The sequence below is a fragment of the Coregonus clupeaformis genome, chromosome 20, assembly GCF_020615455.1.
Source record: "Coregonus clupeaformis isolate EN_2021a chromosome 20, ASM2061545v1, whole genome shotgun sequence".
NCBI lineage: Eukaryota > Metazoa > Chordata > Actinopteri > Salmoniformes > Salmonidae > Coregonus > Coregonus clupeaformis.
The window spans coordinates 15,611,411-15,623,964 of NC_059211.1; the positions used below are offsets into that span (position 1 = coordinate 15,611,411).

Sequence of the window (12,554 nt, forward strand, 5' to 3'; positions counted from 1 at the left end):
CCCCCCACCCCATCCTTTTACGCTGCTGCTACTCTGTTAATTATTTATGCATAGTCACTTTAACTCTGCCCACATGTACATATTACTTCAACTACCTCAACTAGCCGGTGCCCCCGCACATTGACTCTGCACCGGTACCCCCCTGTATATATACATTGAGGGAAAAAAGTATTTAATCCCCTGCTGATTTTGTATGTTTGCCCACTGACAAAGAAATGATCAGTCTATAATTGTATTGGTAGGTTTATTTGAACAGTGAGAGACAGAATAACAACAAAAAAATCTAGAAAAACGCATGTCAGAAATGTTATAAATTGATTTATTCATTTTATTGAGGGAAATAAGTATTTGACCCCCTCTCAATCAGAAAGATTTCTGGCTCCCAGGTGTCTTTTATACAGGTAACGAGCTGAGATTAGGAGCACACTCTTAAAGGGAGTTCTCCTAATCTCAGTTTGTTATTTGTATAAAAGACACCTGTCCACAGAAGCAATCAATCAATCAGATTCCAAACTTTCCACCATGGCCAAGACCAGAGCTCTCCAAGGATGTCAGGGTCAAGATTGTAGACCTACACAAGGCTGGAATGGGCTACAAGACCATCGCCAAGCAGCTTGGTAAGAAGGTGACAACAGTTGGTGCGATAATTCGCAAATGGAAGAAACACAAAATAACTGTCAATCTCCCTTGGCCTGGGGCTCCATGCAAGATCTCACCTCGTGGAGTTGCAACGGTGAGGAATCAGCCCAGAACTACACGGGAGGATCTTGTCAATGATCTCAAGGCAGCTGGGACCATAGTCACCAAGAAAACAATTGGTAACACACTACGCCGTGAAGGACTGAAATCCTGCAGCGCCCGCAAGGTCCCCCTGCTCAAGAAAGCACATATACAGGGCCGTCTGAAGTTTGCCAATGAACATCTGAATGATTAAGAGGAGAACTGCGTGAAAGTGTTGCGGTCAGATGAGACCAAAATTGAGCTCTTTGGCATCAACTCAACTCGCCATGTTTGGAGGAGGAGGAATGCTGCCTATGACCCCAAGAACACCATCCCCACCGTCAAACATGGAGGTGGAAACATTATGCTTTGGAGGTGTTTTTCTGCTAAGGGGACAGGACAACTTCACCGCATCAAAGGGACGATGGACGGGGCCATGTACCATCAAATCTTGGGTGAGAACCTCCTTCCGTCAGCCAGGGCATTGAAAATGGGTTGTGGATGGGTATTCCAGCATGACAATGACCCAAAACACACGGCCAAGGCAACAAAGGAGTGGCTCAAGAAGAAGCACATTAAGGTCCTGGAGTGGTCTCCAGACCTTAATCCCATAGAAAATCTGTAGAGGGAGCTGAAGGTTCGAATTGCCAAAAGTCAGCCTCGAAACCTTAATGACTTGGAGAAGATCTGCAAAGAGGAGTGGGACAAAATCCCTCCTGAGATGTGTGCAAACCTCGTGATTGCCAACAAGGGTTTTGCCACCAAGTACTAAGTCATGTTTAGCAGAGGGTTCAAATACTTATTTCCCTCATTAAAATGGAAATCAATTTATAACATTTTTGACATGCGTCTTTCAGGATTATTTTGTTGTTATTCTGTCTCTCACTGTTGAAATAAACCTACCATTAAAAGTATAGACTGATCATGTCTTTGTCAGTGGGCAAATGTACAAAATCAGCAGGGGATCAAATACTTTTTTCCCTCACTGTAGCCTCCCTACTGTTATTTTATTTTACTTCTGCTCTTTTTTTCTCAACACTTTTTTTGTTGTTGTTTTATTTTGACTTTTTTGTAAAAAAATAAATGCACTGTTGGTTAAGGGCTGTAAGTAAGCATTTCACTGTAATGTCTGCACCTGTTGTATTCGGCGCATGTGGCCAATAAAATTTAATTTTATTTTATTTGAAATGAAATCAGCATTCTTCAATGTTACGTAATTCTGCCTATCTGAGGAAATTTGGAACGGCTCACGTAAAGTCCTTACAATAGGTCCTTCCAGAAAAGTGTCCCCAAATGTACTCGGCCCATTGACAGAGACAGTGTGACTTGGTGCAGAAGCCTGTTTGTGTACTGCAGTCTTATCAGTGTATGGGCTCTTCAGGCAGTGTAAGGGGATTGAAGGCTGCGACGGGCCATGGCATTGTTTCTCTAATCTGGGCCCAGCAGTGGTGTGTGTGAGCAGTTCATCCAGCTCTCTCTCCCTCCCTCTCTCTTTCTATGTGTGTGTGTGAGAGAGAGTGCTTGTGTGTGTGCCTCTGTATTTGCCTCTGTGTGTGTGTGTGTGTGTGTGTGTGTGTATGTGTGTGCGCGTGTGCAAACACGTGTTGAATCTCAAACAGAACACCAATGTCCCATGAAATAAATACATGGTGAACTAGCCAGGATTAGCTCTGCAAATATTGAAAGGATGACAATGATGACATCATCAGATGGAAAGGATTGTTGCATACTGATGCAATGGTAAATGACTAAGTGGTCTCAGAATGACAACCCATATCTGTCTCCTTCATCCACCTTTATTGAGGTTGAGCAGCAATAACCTGGTGTCATGAAACTGTGTCTCAAATAGTCTAATATTCTTGTCTGAGATCATTCATCACCACTGATTTGTACCGATGCACCAAGTCTGGAACCAACAGGACCTTGGACAGCTTCTACCCCCGAGCCATAAGACTGCTAAATAGTTAACCAAATATAGCTACCCGGACTATCTGCATTGACCCCCTCTTTGCAATACCTCTTTTGACTCCACATACGCTGCTGCTACTGCTTATTATCTATCCTGTTGCCTAGTCACTTTACCCCTACCCGTATGTACATATCTACCTCAATTACCTCGTACCCCTGCACATCGACTCGGTACTGGTACTCCGTGTTTTTTTATTTGAAAGGAAAGAAAGTGATATGATGGCATGCATAGGAGCTAACTAAATGGGTGAATATCTTGCCTTAATATAGTTATATTATGTAGAGGAGGCATATTAAAAAGATTACCGACATCCCTTTTTGCTTCAATTAGCCAACTATTAGACACAGACACAGAGTTGTACACAAAAAAAGACGTTGCATCACCATCTGAGCAACTCATTGCCCCACAGCTTGAGAGACTATGAGGAAAAAATGCAAGTGGACAAAAACAGACATGACTGGGCACTTCCTGTTCCTGCCTCTGACAGGAAGTGAGTGTGCCCCGCGGAGCCTAGGACTCCTGCTGTGGCGGCGCAGCTTCCACCTGCTGCCGCCTGATTATATCTCATTAGACTGACTCCCTTAATCGAATCTGCCTTGCTGCTCAAACTCAATTCTGTCTGCCTGACTGGAGGCCCACACTTCCCCTGTTGGCACTCACTGCACGCACACACACACACGTATATGCGCACATGCACATGCACTGCACATACACAAACAAACACCTGCATTATGCACATGCGCAAGCACAGATGCGCAAGTGCACACACACACACACTGGAAGAGTGACAGTTTGTGTAAGTATGAGCAGTGTGTGAGACGGATTGTGTGTTTGAGAGATTCAGCGAGTGAGCATGTGACAGGTTGTGTGAGAAAATGTGTGTGTGAGTGTGTGTCACGCTGTGTGTGTCAGATTGTGTGACATGTTTATGTCACACTGTGTGTTGGAGTGTTTGATATTCTGCCTATGTCAGAATGTGCTTTAAGGTGTGATGGGATGTGTGTGAGTGAGTATGTTCATCAGCCTGTGCTCATGCACTGCATGTCAGCTTCTGCAGAATACTATTTTGTCTGTCAATGTCCTATGTTATCCTGTGCCCCGTTAAGAGTTTATCAGACAGTGTGTTTGTGTATGCCCATACGAAAAAAATATACATTTCAATATATTTAAACAATGTATTTCAAATATACTGAACAAAAATATAAACGCAACATGCAACAATTTCAAAGTTTTTACTGAGTTACAGTTCATATAAGGAAATCAGTCAATTGAAATCAATTCATTAGGCCCTAATCTATGGATTTCACATGACTGGGAATACAGATATGCATCTGTTGGTCACAGATACCTTAAAAAAAAGGTAGGAGCGTGGATCAGAAAACCAGTCAGTATCTGGTGTGACCTCCATTTGCCTCGTGCAGCGCGACACATCTCCTTCGCATCGAGTTGATCAGGCTGTTGATTGTGGAGTTGGAGTGTTGTCCCACTCCTCTTCAATTGCTGTGCGAAGTTGCTGGATATTGCAGAGAACTGGAACATGCTGTCGTACACGTCGATCCAGAGCATCCCAAACATGCTCAATGGCTGACATGTCTGGTGAGTATGCAGGCCATGGAAGAACTGGGAAATGTTCAGCTTCCAGGAATTGTGTACAGATCCTTGTGACATGGGGCCATGCATTATCATGCTGAAACATGAGGTGATGGCGGCAGATAAATGGCACGACAATGGGCCTCAGGATCTCGTCTCTGTGCATTCAAATTGCCATTGATAAAATGCAATTGTGTTCGTTGTCCGTAGCTTATGCCTGCCCATACCATAACCCCACCGCCACCATAGGGCACTCTGTTCACAACGTTGACATCAGCCAACTGATCGCCCCCACAATGCCATACTTGGTCTGCGGTTGTGAGGCCGGTTGGACATACTGCCAAATTCTCTAAAACAACATGGTAGAGAAATGAACATTAAATTATCTGGCACCAGCTCTGGTGGACATTCCTGCAGTCAGCATGCCAATTGCACGCTCCCTCAAAACTTGATACATTTGTGGCATTGTGTTGTGACACAACTGCACATTTTAGAGTGGTCTTTTATTGTCCCCAGCACAAGGTGCACCTGTGTAATGATCATGCTGTTTAGTCAGCTTCTTGATATGCCACACCTGTCAGGTGGATGGATTATCTTGGCAAAGGAGAAATGCTCACTAACAGAGATGTAACCAAATTTGTGCACAAAATTAGAGAGAAATAAGCTTATTGTGTGTATGGATAATTTCAGGGATCTTTTATTTTAGCTCATGAAACATGAGACCAACACTTTATATGTTGCGTTTATATTTTTGTTCAGTGTACATGTAGAGACATTTGCATCTTTGCTCAAATGCATGAAATGCCTGACAATATTCCAGAAATGCATGGCTATGACATCTAGTCTACTGGGTGGCCAAAGTGGTTCCTGGCTGCCAAGTGGGTGTGGTTATGCCCTCCCAGACCAACCCATGGCTGCACCCCGGCCCAGTCGTGAAATCCATAGATTAGGGCCTAATGAATTTATTTTAATTGACTGATTTCCTTATATGAACTATAACTCAGTAAAAGCTTTGAAATTGTTGCATGTGGCATTTCTATTTTCATTCATTGTAGTGGCGGCAGCCTATTAAAATACTTGGAGGCGTGGCTTGTTGGGGGCGATAGCCCTATTTAGTAAAATACCAAGTCCATATTATGGCAAGAACAGCTCAAATAAGCAAAGAGAAACGACAGTCCATCATTACTTTAAGACATGGTCTGACAAGGTCAGTCAATATGGAACATTTGGCAGTCGCAAAAACCATCTAGCGCTATGATGAAATGGGCTCTCATGAGGACCACCACAGGAATGGAAGACCCAGATTTACCTCTGCTGCAGAGGATAAGTTCATTAGAGTTACCAGCCTCAGAAATTGCAGCCCAAATAAATGCTTCACAGAGTTCAAGTCACAGACACATCTCAACATCAATTGTTCAGAGGGGACTGTGTGAATCGGGCCTTCATGGTCGAATTGCTACAAAGAAACCACTACTAAAGGACACCAATAAGAAGAAGAGACCTGCTTGGGCCAAGAAACACGAGCAATGGACATTAGACTGGTGGAAATTTGTCCTTTGGTCTGGAGTCCAAATTGGAGATTTTTGGTTTTTGTGAGACGCGGTGTGGGTGAACGGATGATCTCCGCATGTGTAGTTCCCACCGTAAAGCATGGAGGAGGAGGTGTTATGGTGTGGGGATGCTTTGCTGGTGACACTGTCTGTGATTGATTTATTTAGAATTCAAGGCACACTTAACCAGCATGGCTACCACAGCATTCTGCAGCAATACTCCATCCCATCTGGTTTGGGCTTAGTTAGACTATCATTTGTTTTCAACAGGACAATGACCCAACACACCTCCAGGCTGTGTAAGGGCTATTTGACCAAGGAGAGTGATGGAGTGCTGCATCAGATGACCTGGCCTCCACAATCCCAATTGAGATGGTTTGGGATGAGTCGGACGGCAGAGTGAAGGAAAAGCAGCCAGCAAGTGCTCAGCATATGTGGGAACTCCTTCAAGACTGTTGGAAAAGCATTCCAGGTGAAGCTGGCTGAGAGAATGCCAAATGTGTGCAAAGCTGTCATCAAGTTCAAGGGTGGCTATATGAAGAATCTCAAATATAAAATATATTTTGATTTGTTTAACACTTTTGGGTTACTACATGATTCCATGTGTTATTTCATAGTTTTGATGTCTTCACTATTATTCTACAATGTAGAAAATAGTAAAAATAAATGAAAAACCCTTGAATGAGTAGGTTTGTCCAAACTTTTGACTGGTACTGTATACACTGCTCAAAAAAATAAAGGGAACACAAAAATAACACATCCTAGATCTGAATGAATGAAATAATCTTATTAAATACTTTTTTCTTTACATAGTTGAATGTGCTGACAACAAAATCACACAAAAATTATCAATGGAAATCAAATTTATCAACCCATGGAGGTCTGGATTTGGAGTCACCCTCAAAATTAAAGTGGAAAACCACACTACAGGCTGATCCAACTTTGATGTAATGTCTTTAAAACAAGTCAAAATTAGGCTCAGTAGTGTGTGTGGCCTCCACGTGCCTGTATGACCTCCCTACAACACCTGGGCATGCTCCTGATGAGGTGGCGGATGGTCTCCTGAGGGATCTCCTCCCAGACCTGGACTAAAGCATCGCCAACTCCTGGACAGTCTGTGGTGCAACGTGGCGTTGGTGGATGGAGCGAGACATGATGTCCCAGATGTGCTCAATTGGATTAAGGTCTGGGGAACGGGCGGGCCAGTCCATAGCATCAATGCCTTCCTCTTGCAGGAACTGCTGACACACTCCAGCCACATGAGGTCTAGCATTGTCTTGCATTAGGAGGAACCCAGGGCCAACCGCACCAGCACATGGTCTCACAAGGGGTCTGAGGATTTCATCTCGGTACCTAATGGCAGTCAGGCTACCTCTGGGGAGCACATGGAGGGCTGTGCGGCCCCCCAAAGAAATGCCACCCCACACCATGACTGACCCACCGCCAAACCGTTCATGCTGGAGGATGTTGCAGGCAGCAGAACGTTCTCCACGGCGTCTCCAGACTCTGTCACGTCTATCACGTGCTCAGTGTGAACCTGCTTTCATCTGTGAAGAGCACAGGGCGCCAGTGGCGAATTTGCCAATCTTGGTGTTCTCTGGCAAATGCCAAACGTCCTGCACGGTGTTGGGCTGTAAGCACAACCCCCACCTGTGGACGTCGGGCCCTCATACCACCCTCATGGAGTCTGTTTCTGACCGTTTGAGCAGACACATGCACATTTGTGGCCTGCTGGAGGTCATTTTGCAGGGCTCTGGCAGTGCTCCTCCTGCTCCTCCTTGCACAAAGGCGGAGGTAGCAGTCCTGCTGCTGGGTTGTTGCCCTCCTACGGCCTCCTCCACGTCTCCTGATGTACTGGCCTGTCTCCTGGTAGCGCCTCCATGCTCTGGACACTACGCTGACAGACACAGCAAACCTTCTTGCCACAGCTCGCATTGATGTGCCATCCTGGATGAGCTGCACTACCTGAGCCACTTGTGTGGATTGTAGACTCCGTCTCATGCTACCACTAGAGTGAAAGCACTGCCAGCATTCAAAAGTGACCAAAACATCAGCCAGGAAGCATAGGAACTGAGAAGTGATCTGTGGTCACCACCTGCAAAACCAGTCCTTTATTGGGGGTGTCTTGCTAATTGCCTATAATTTCCACCTGTTGTCTATTCCATTTACACAACAGCATGTGACATTTATTGTCAATCAGTGTTGCTTCCTAAGTGGACAGTTTGATTTCACAGAAGTGTGATTGACTTGGAGTTACATTGTGTTGTTTAAGTGTTCCCTTTATTTTTTTGAGCAGTGTATATACACACACATTTTAAATACATTCCGTAATATATATATTTTTAAATACATTATTTGGCCAATTTTAAATATGCTGTATCATAATTGTTTTAATTAAAGAATATTTCACATAAAAAATATTCCGTATGGGTGTGTCTGTGTGTTTTCCTCTTCAAAGGGCTGTGTGTCCACATGCCTGGCTGTGCATTTCATTTTCTCTTGAAGTACTTGTGTGTGTGTCAGCTTGCAGTATGTCAGTCAGACTGTGCTAGGCTTTATTAGCCTGTGTGTTTGATATATGTTAGCCCCTGTGACATGCACTCTGTGACTGTAAGTCGCTTTGGATAAAAGCGTCTGCTAAATGGCATATTATATTATTATTATTATATTATGTCAGGCTATTGTGTGTGCTCGTGCGTGTGTGTGTATGTGTATGTGCGTATCACATGGATAGGTTGATCCCTAGTTATATCTCAACTCCTTTCATCCCTCTGATTAAAAGTCATTGCTGCTGTGAAATACACCCATGAGACCAGAGAGACAGACCACTAAATCACTTTTAAAGCCCCACTCTGTATTATAGTACTCCTAGTTAGACCATGGTCATAGACACTGCATGGCTGTTGAGACGTTGACCTAATGTCTGCGATTCTATCTTGGTTTGTGTGTGTGTGTGTGTTTACACACCCTTTTTTGTGTCCAGGCCCCCCTTGTTTCAGGATTGTAGTGTGAGTAATGCTTGGTGTGATGTCTGTGTTTCACCATGACATTGTGATAGAAATAATCTGAATTATTTGGACTTGAGTTTAGTGTTGGTTAAATAAAATGACAAAGCATGACTCAGAGTGAGAGCTCATCATTTGGATGTGAATTGGTCAATTGGCTGAATTTGACCAGATAATTCAAGACACATCTAAAGAAGATGGAGTAATGTGCTGCCTCTCTCCCGGGTCTAAACCACCTTCAGGGTATATATGTCTGCACTTGCACTTTCAAAAACTGTGTAATGACGTGAGCTACAGATTTTTTGGGATAAATGTTTTTTTCCCCTCTCCAGTTTTTTATTCTGTAGCCCCATCTTGTGGCAAGGATGTGTAGTTCAAGAGGAAGTGTAGCCAGGATACAGTAACACGGAGATTAAAAAAGATATATGTTTTACATATTACATGATATGACATGATATTGGATTCTGTATCTTGTTTGGTCAGAGAACGACGAGGCTGTGTATCTGTCCATCAGTGTCTCCTCCCACCTGTGACCTGGGTTTTCCTCTCCTGCCCTCCGAACACTCTTCTGATGTGAGTAGCCTACTTACAGGGGTCACTCTTTCACTATTTCTTATTCTCCCCCACATATATTATTGTATCAAAATTAGATGTCTTGAGCTGTCAGGCCAAACAGACAGAGTTAATCTCATTGAGAAAGTTGTCAGAAGAGGACACAATTTCATAGCATATAACAGTATACAAATCATCTATGAGGAAATTGCTTTGAACATTAAAATGATTGAAGCCCTAATTGTAAATATGGTAATTTGGATCAAAGTAAGTGGTTAATCCATCCAGAATTTCGCTGTTCATTGTACTGCCCATGGTCTTCTCTCTTGCAGGTGTTAAAGCACACTTTGCTGAACGTGAGTTCCATTTTATTCACTAGAACAATATATTACTGTTTTATGTTATAGTGCTTCTGGGTCATGTTCTGTTGTCAGAAAATGTTTTGAAGAGGAATGAAACGGGGAGGTAATACCTGAACTTGTCCAATTAGAACACACATTCTCAGTTTCCGCTACATTGTGTCCTACTGAAAACAACCCACGTTTCTGTTAGCCCAGTGGCCATGTGATGATGATGCCACTTCCTGTGCCTCCAGAGTTTGATGGAGAGCTGGTCGGATGACAGCTGGAACTGTTGTCATAACCGGAGGAATTCTCGCCACGGTGATTCTCTTGGTTATCATAGCAGTGCTCTGTTACTGTAGACTCCAGGTAGGTGTGTACGTGTGTGTGTCTGTGTATGAGAGATCTACTTAGACTCACTACAGTCTCTATTCACTAATTAATTGTCACAAATCACAACCTCTCTCCCTCTCTCTCCCCCCCTTTCCATCAGTATTACTGCTGTAAGAAGAATGGGTCAGAAGGGGACACCGGCTCCATCACGCAGCCCCACTTTGCCTGCAACGCATGCAGTGCACCCGGGGTGGATGGGGCGGCCGTCACCCCCCTCTTCACAGAGCCCCCTGCCTCCCATGCCACAGGGCCTCCCCGCAACTACTGCCCCACCTGCTCGCCCTACGAATCACCCTTCTACATCCGCACCACCGACGAGATGCGCAACGGCGGCGAGCGCATCACCTACATGCCCACGCACTATGAGAACCCAGCTCTCGCCCTGCCCTCCCTGCACGGCTCCCTGCTGAGCACCGGACAGCATCGCAGCAACCCAGCACCGGACTTCTATACCAACACTCGCGCTATAAGTACAGAGGTGTGAACCACTTCGTATGTGGTCCTGGTGGCTCAGTTGGTTGGAGCGCGCTACTTGCAACTCCGGTGTTGTGGGTTTGATCCCTGCATAGGCCATTTACTGTACACAGAATATTTGTTCATTTTCGCTTTGGATAAAAGAAACTGTTCAATTACCATATCTCTGCTGACCACTACAGAGGAGATGATGGAAAAGGAGCATTGAGAGACAACATGGAGCGTTGACCACTTGACCTGGTCAAACACTTCCTGGCTCTCTCTCTCTCCCTACACTGTGTCAGCTGGCTTCCAACTGGATTCGAGTAGACAAAAACTGTATTTTTTTTTTTTTATGGATGTTTGTTGTTGTTTAAACACCCCTAGGCTCCTGTAATACAGAGGCAGAGAGCATCCCTTAGTGTTTAATTGACTAAGGGGACAAGACCAAGACCTATACACTGTCTGGCGAGGTAGTGAGTGGGATTCCAATCTTCACTGTTTGAGGGCTATCTTTATTGTGGTTTCACCTGCACCTACTCTTGTCATTTCCCTGTATCTGCCAATAGAGACAAATAAAACGTGTATCTGGTATACTGTATGTTTTATTCTGAACTAGAAATTAAAGCTAACTGCATTTGAGTGATGGTAATCAGAAGATGAACAATCAAGAGTCTCCTAAGAGTAACGCAGCAAAAACAAAGAGACTACTTCAGAGCTTTCTCTATGCAAGTTCTATGCACTCAAACCCGAAACAGCTGGAGAGAAAAGCCTAACAATGCAGATGTCAATCGTGTATGTTTTTCTTTATCCAAATGTTTATCATATGTAACTGGAACTATTGAAAGACTGTTTGTTGTTTTCTGTTATTGAAAGATGTACTATGGCTACTTTTGAGACCATGGAATTTGATTCCATAATATAATGACTCGAATATTACAGTTAAAAGATAGTTTTAAAGTAAGGACAGAGGCATTTTGTAAGTGGGTGATGCAGAATTGCAGTTAATGATGATTTGGCACTTTGTCTCTGTAGCTGTGTTATTGAGTAGACTACCACTCTTTGCTCAGAGGACTGAAGCTACAGTACAGTTGAAATGAACATATTGTGTTTCTCTTTATTGACAGTGATGCAACAACTTGGAAATGTATATATTACCAAATGCATTGAAAGCATTTATATTTATTTGTTTGTCTCCTTGATTGACTGGCTGATGACTTTTGGGATTCGGCCACAATGTATTTTTAATTGGGACGTGCAAGTCTCGTATAATTTAGATGTAGTTTGTGCCATTTGGTGTCCACACTCTTCGGATCTCCTGATTGTTGATTCTATGAACTGTAAACATCCATGTCTTTACACATTTTAGTGTTTCTTTCAACTTGTGAAATATAATATTTATGTAATTGGTAACAAAATACATAATTATTAGCCCATTTATCTTATATGGCACTCATTTTAAACTAATATTAGACAACATTACTGGCCATGTATACTATTATTTTGCCCTCGCTGGTGTCTTTTTATGTTTTAGAGTGAAAAATATGTAAAAATTAGATTGGTTGAAACAGCAAAGCAAAAAACAAAGGACATCTATGATAGAGGTGATACTAATTTTGCTATATTTTTCTGAAACCGACCACATTTACTACTACTGTATTGAGCAGAAATGCCCTATGCCACATCATACATGTGACAACAGCAATGCTCATTAGATACAACAATACCAAGGTAAGCAGCCTTGGTATTAGGTCCCTACGCTGTTCCAATTCTTTGCACCAGTGCTAGTATTGTACTTGTTTTTTTGTCCAACATTGAATAAAGTAATACATATATTGAATACATACTAAAAGCAGAGGAGGTTGGTGGGAGGAGCTATAGGAGGACGGGCTCATTCTAATGTCTGGAATGGAATGAATGGAATGGATTCAAACGTGATTTCCATATGTTTGATGTGTTTGATACCGTTCCATAAATTCCA

At 43.3% G+C, this 12,554-nt stretch overlaps 1 protein-coding gene across 1 annotated transcript in view; it reads left to right on the forward strand.

The window, feature by feature from the left end:
- The window catches only part of LOC121533715 (protein FAM163A-like), a 28,591-nt gene extending 16,322 nt beyond the window's left edge, over positions 1-12,269 (forward strand). The window contains exons 2-5 of the mRNA XM_041839887.2: positions 9,318-9,407; positions 9,719-9,742; positions 9,982-10,096; positions 10,221-12,269. Coding sequence (XP_041695821.1) covers positions 10,004-10,096; positions 10,221-10,604 — 477 coding nt within the window. The 5' untranslated portion in view covers positions 9,318-9,407; positions 9,719-9,742; positions 9,982-10,003 and the 3' untranslated portion in view covers positions 10,605-12,269. The remainder of the gene's footprint in view (positions 1-9,317; positions 9,408-9,718; positions 9,743-9,981; positions 10,097-10,220) is intronic.
- Positions 12,270-12,554: the final 285 nt, after the last annotated feature.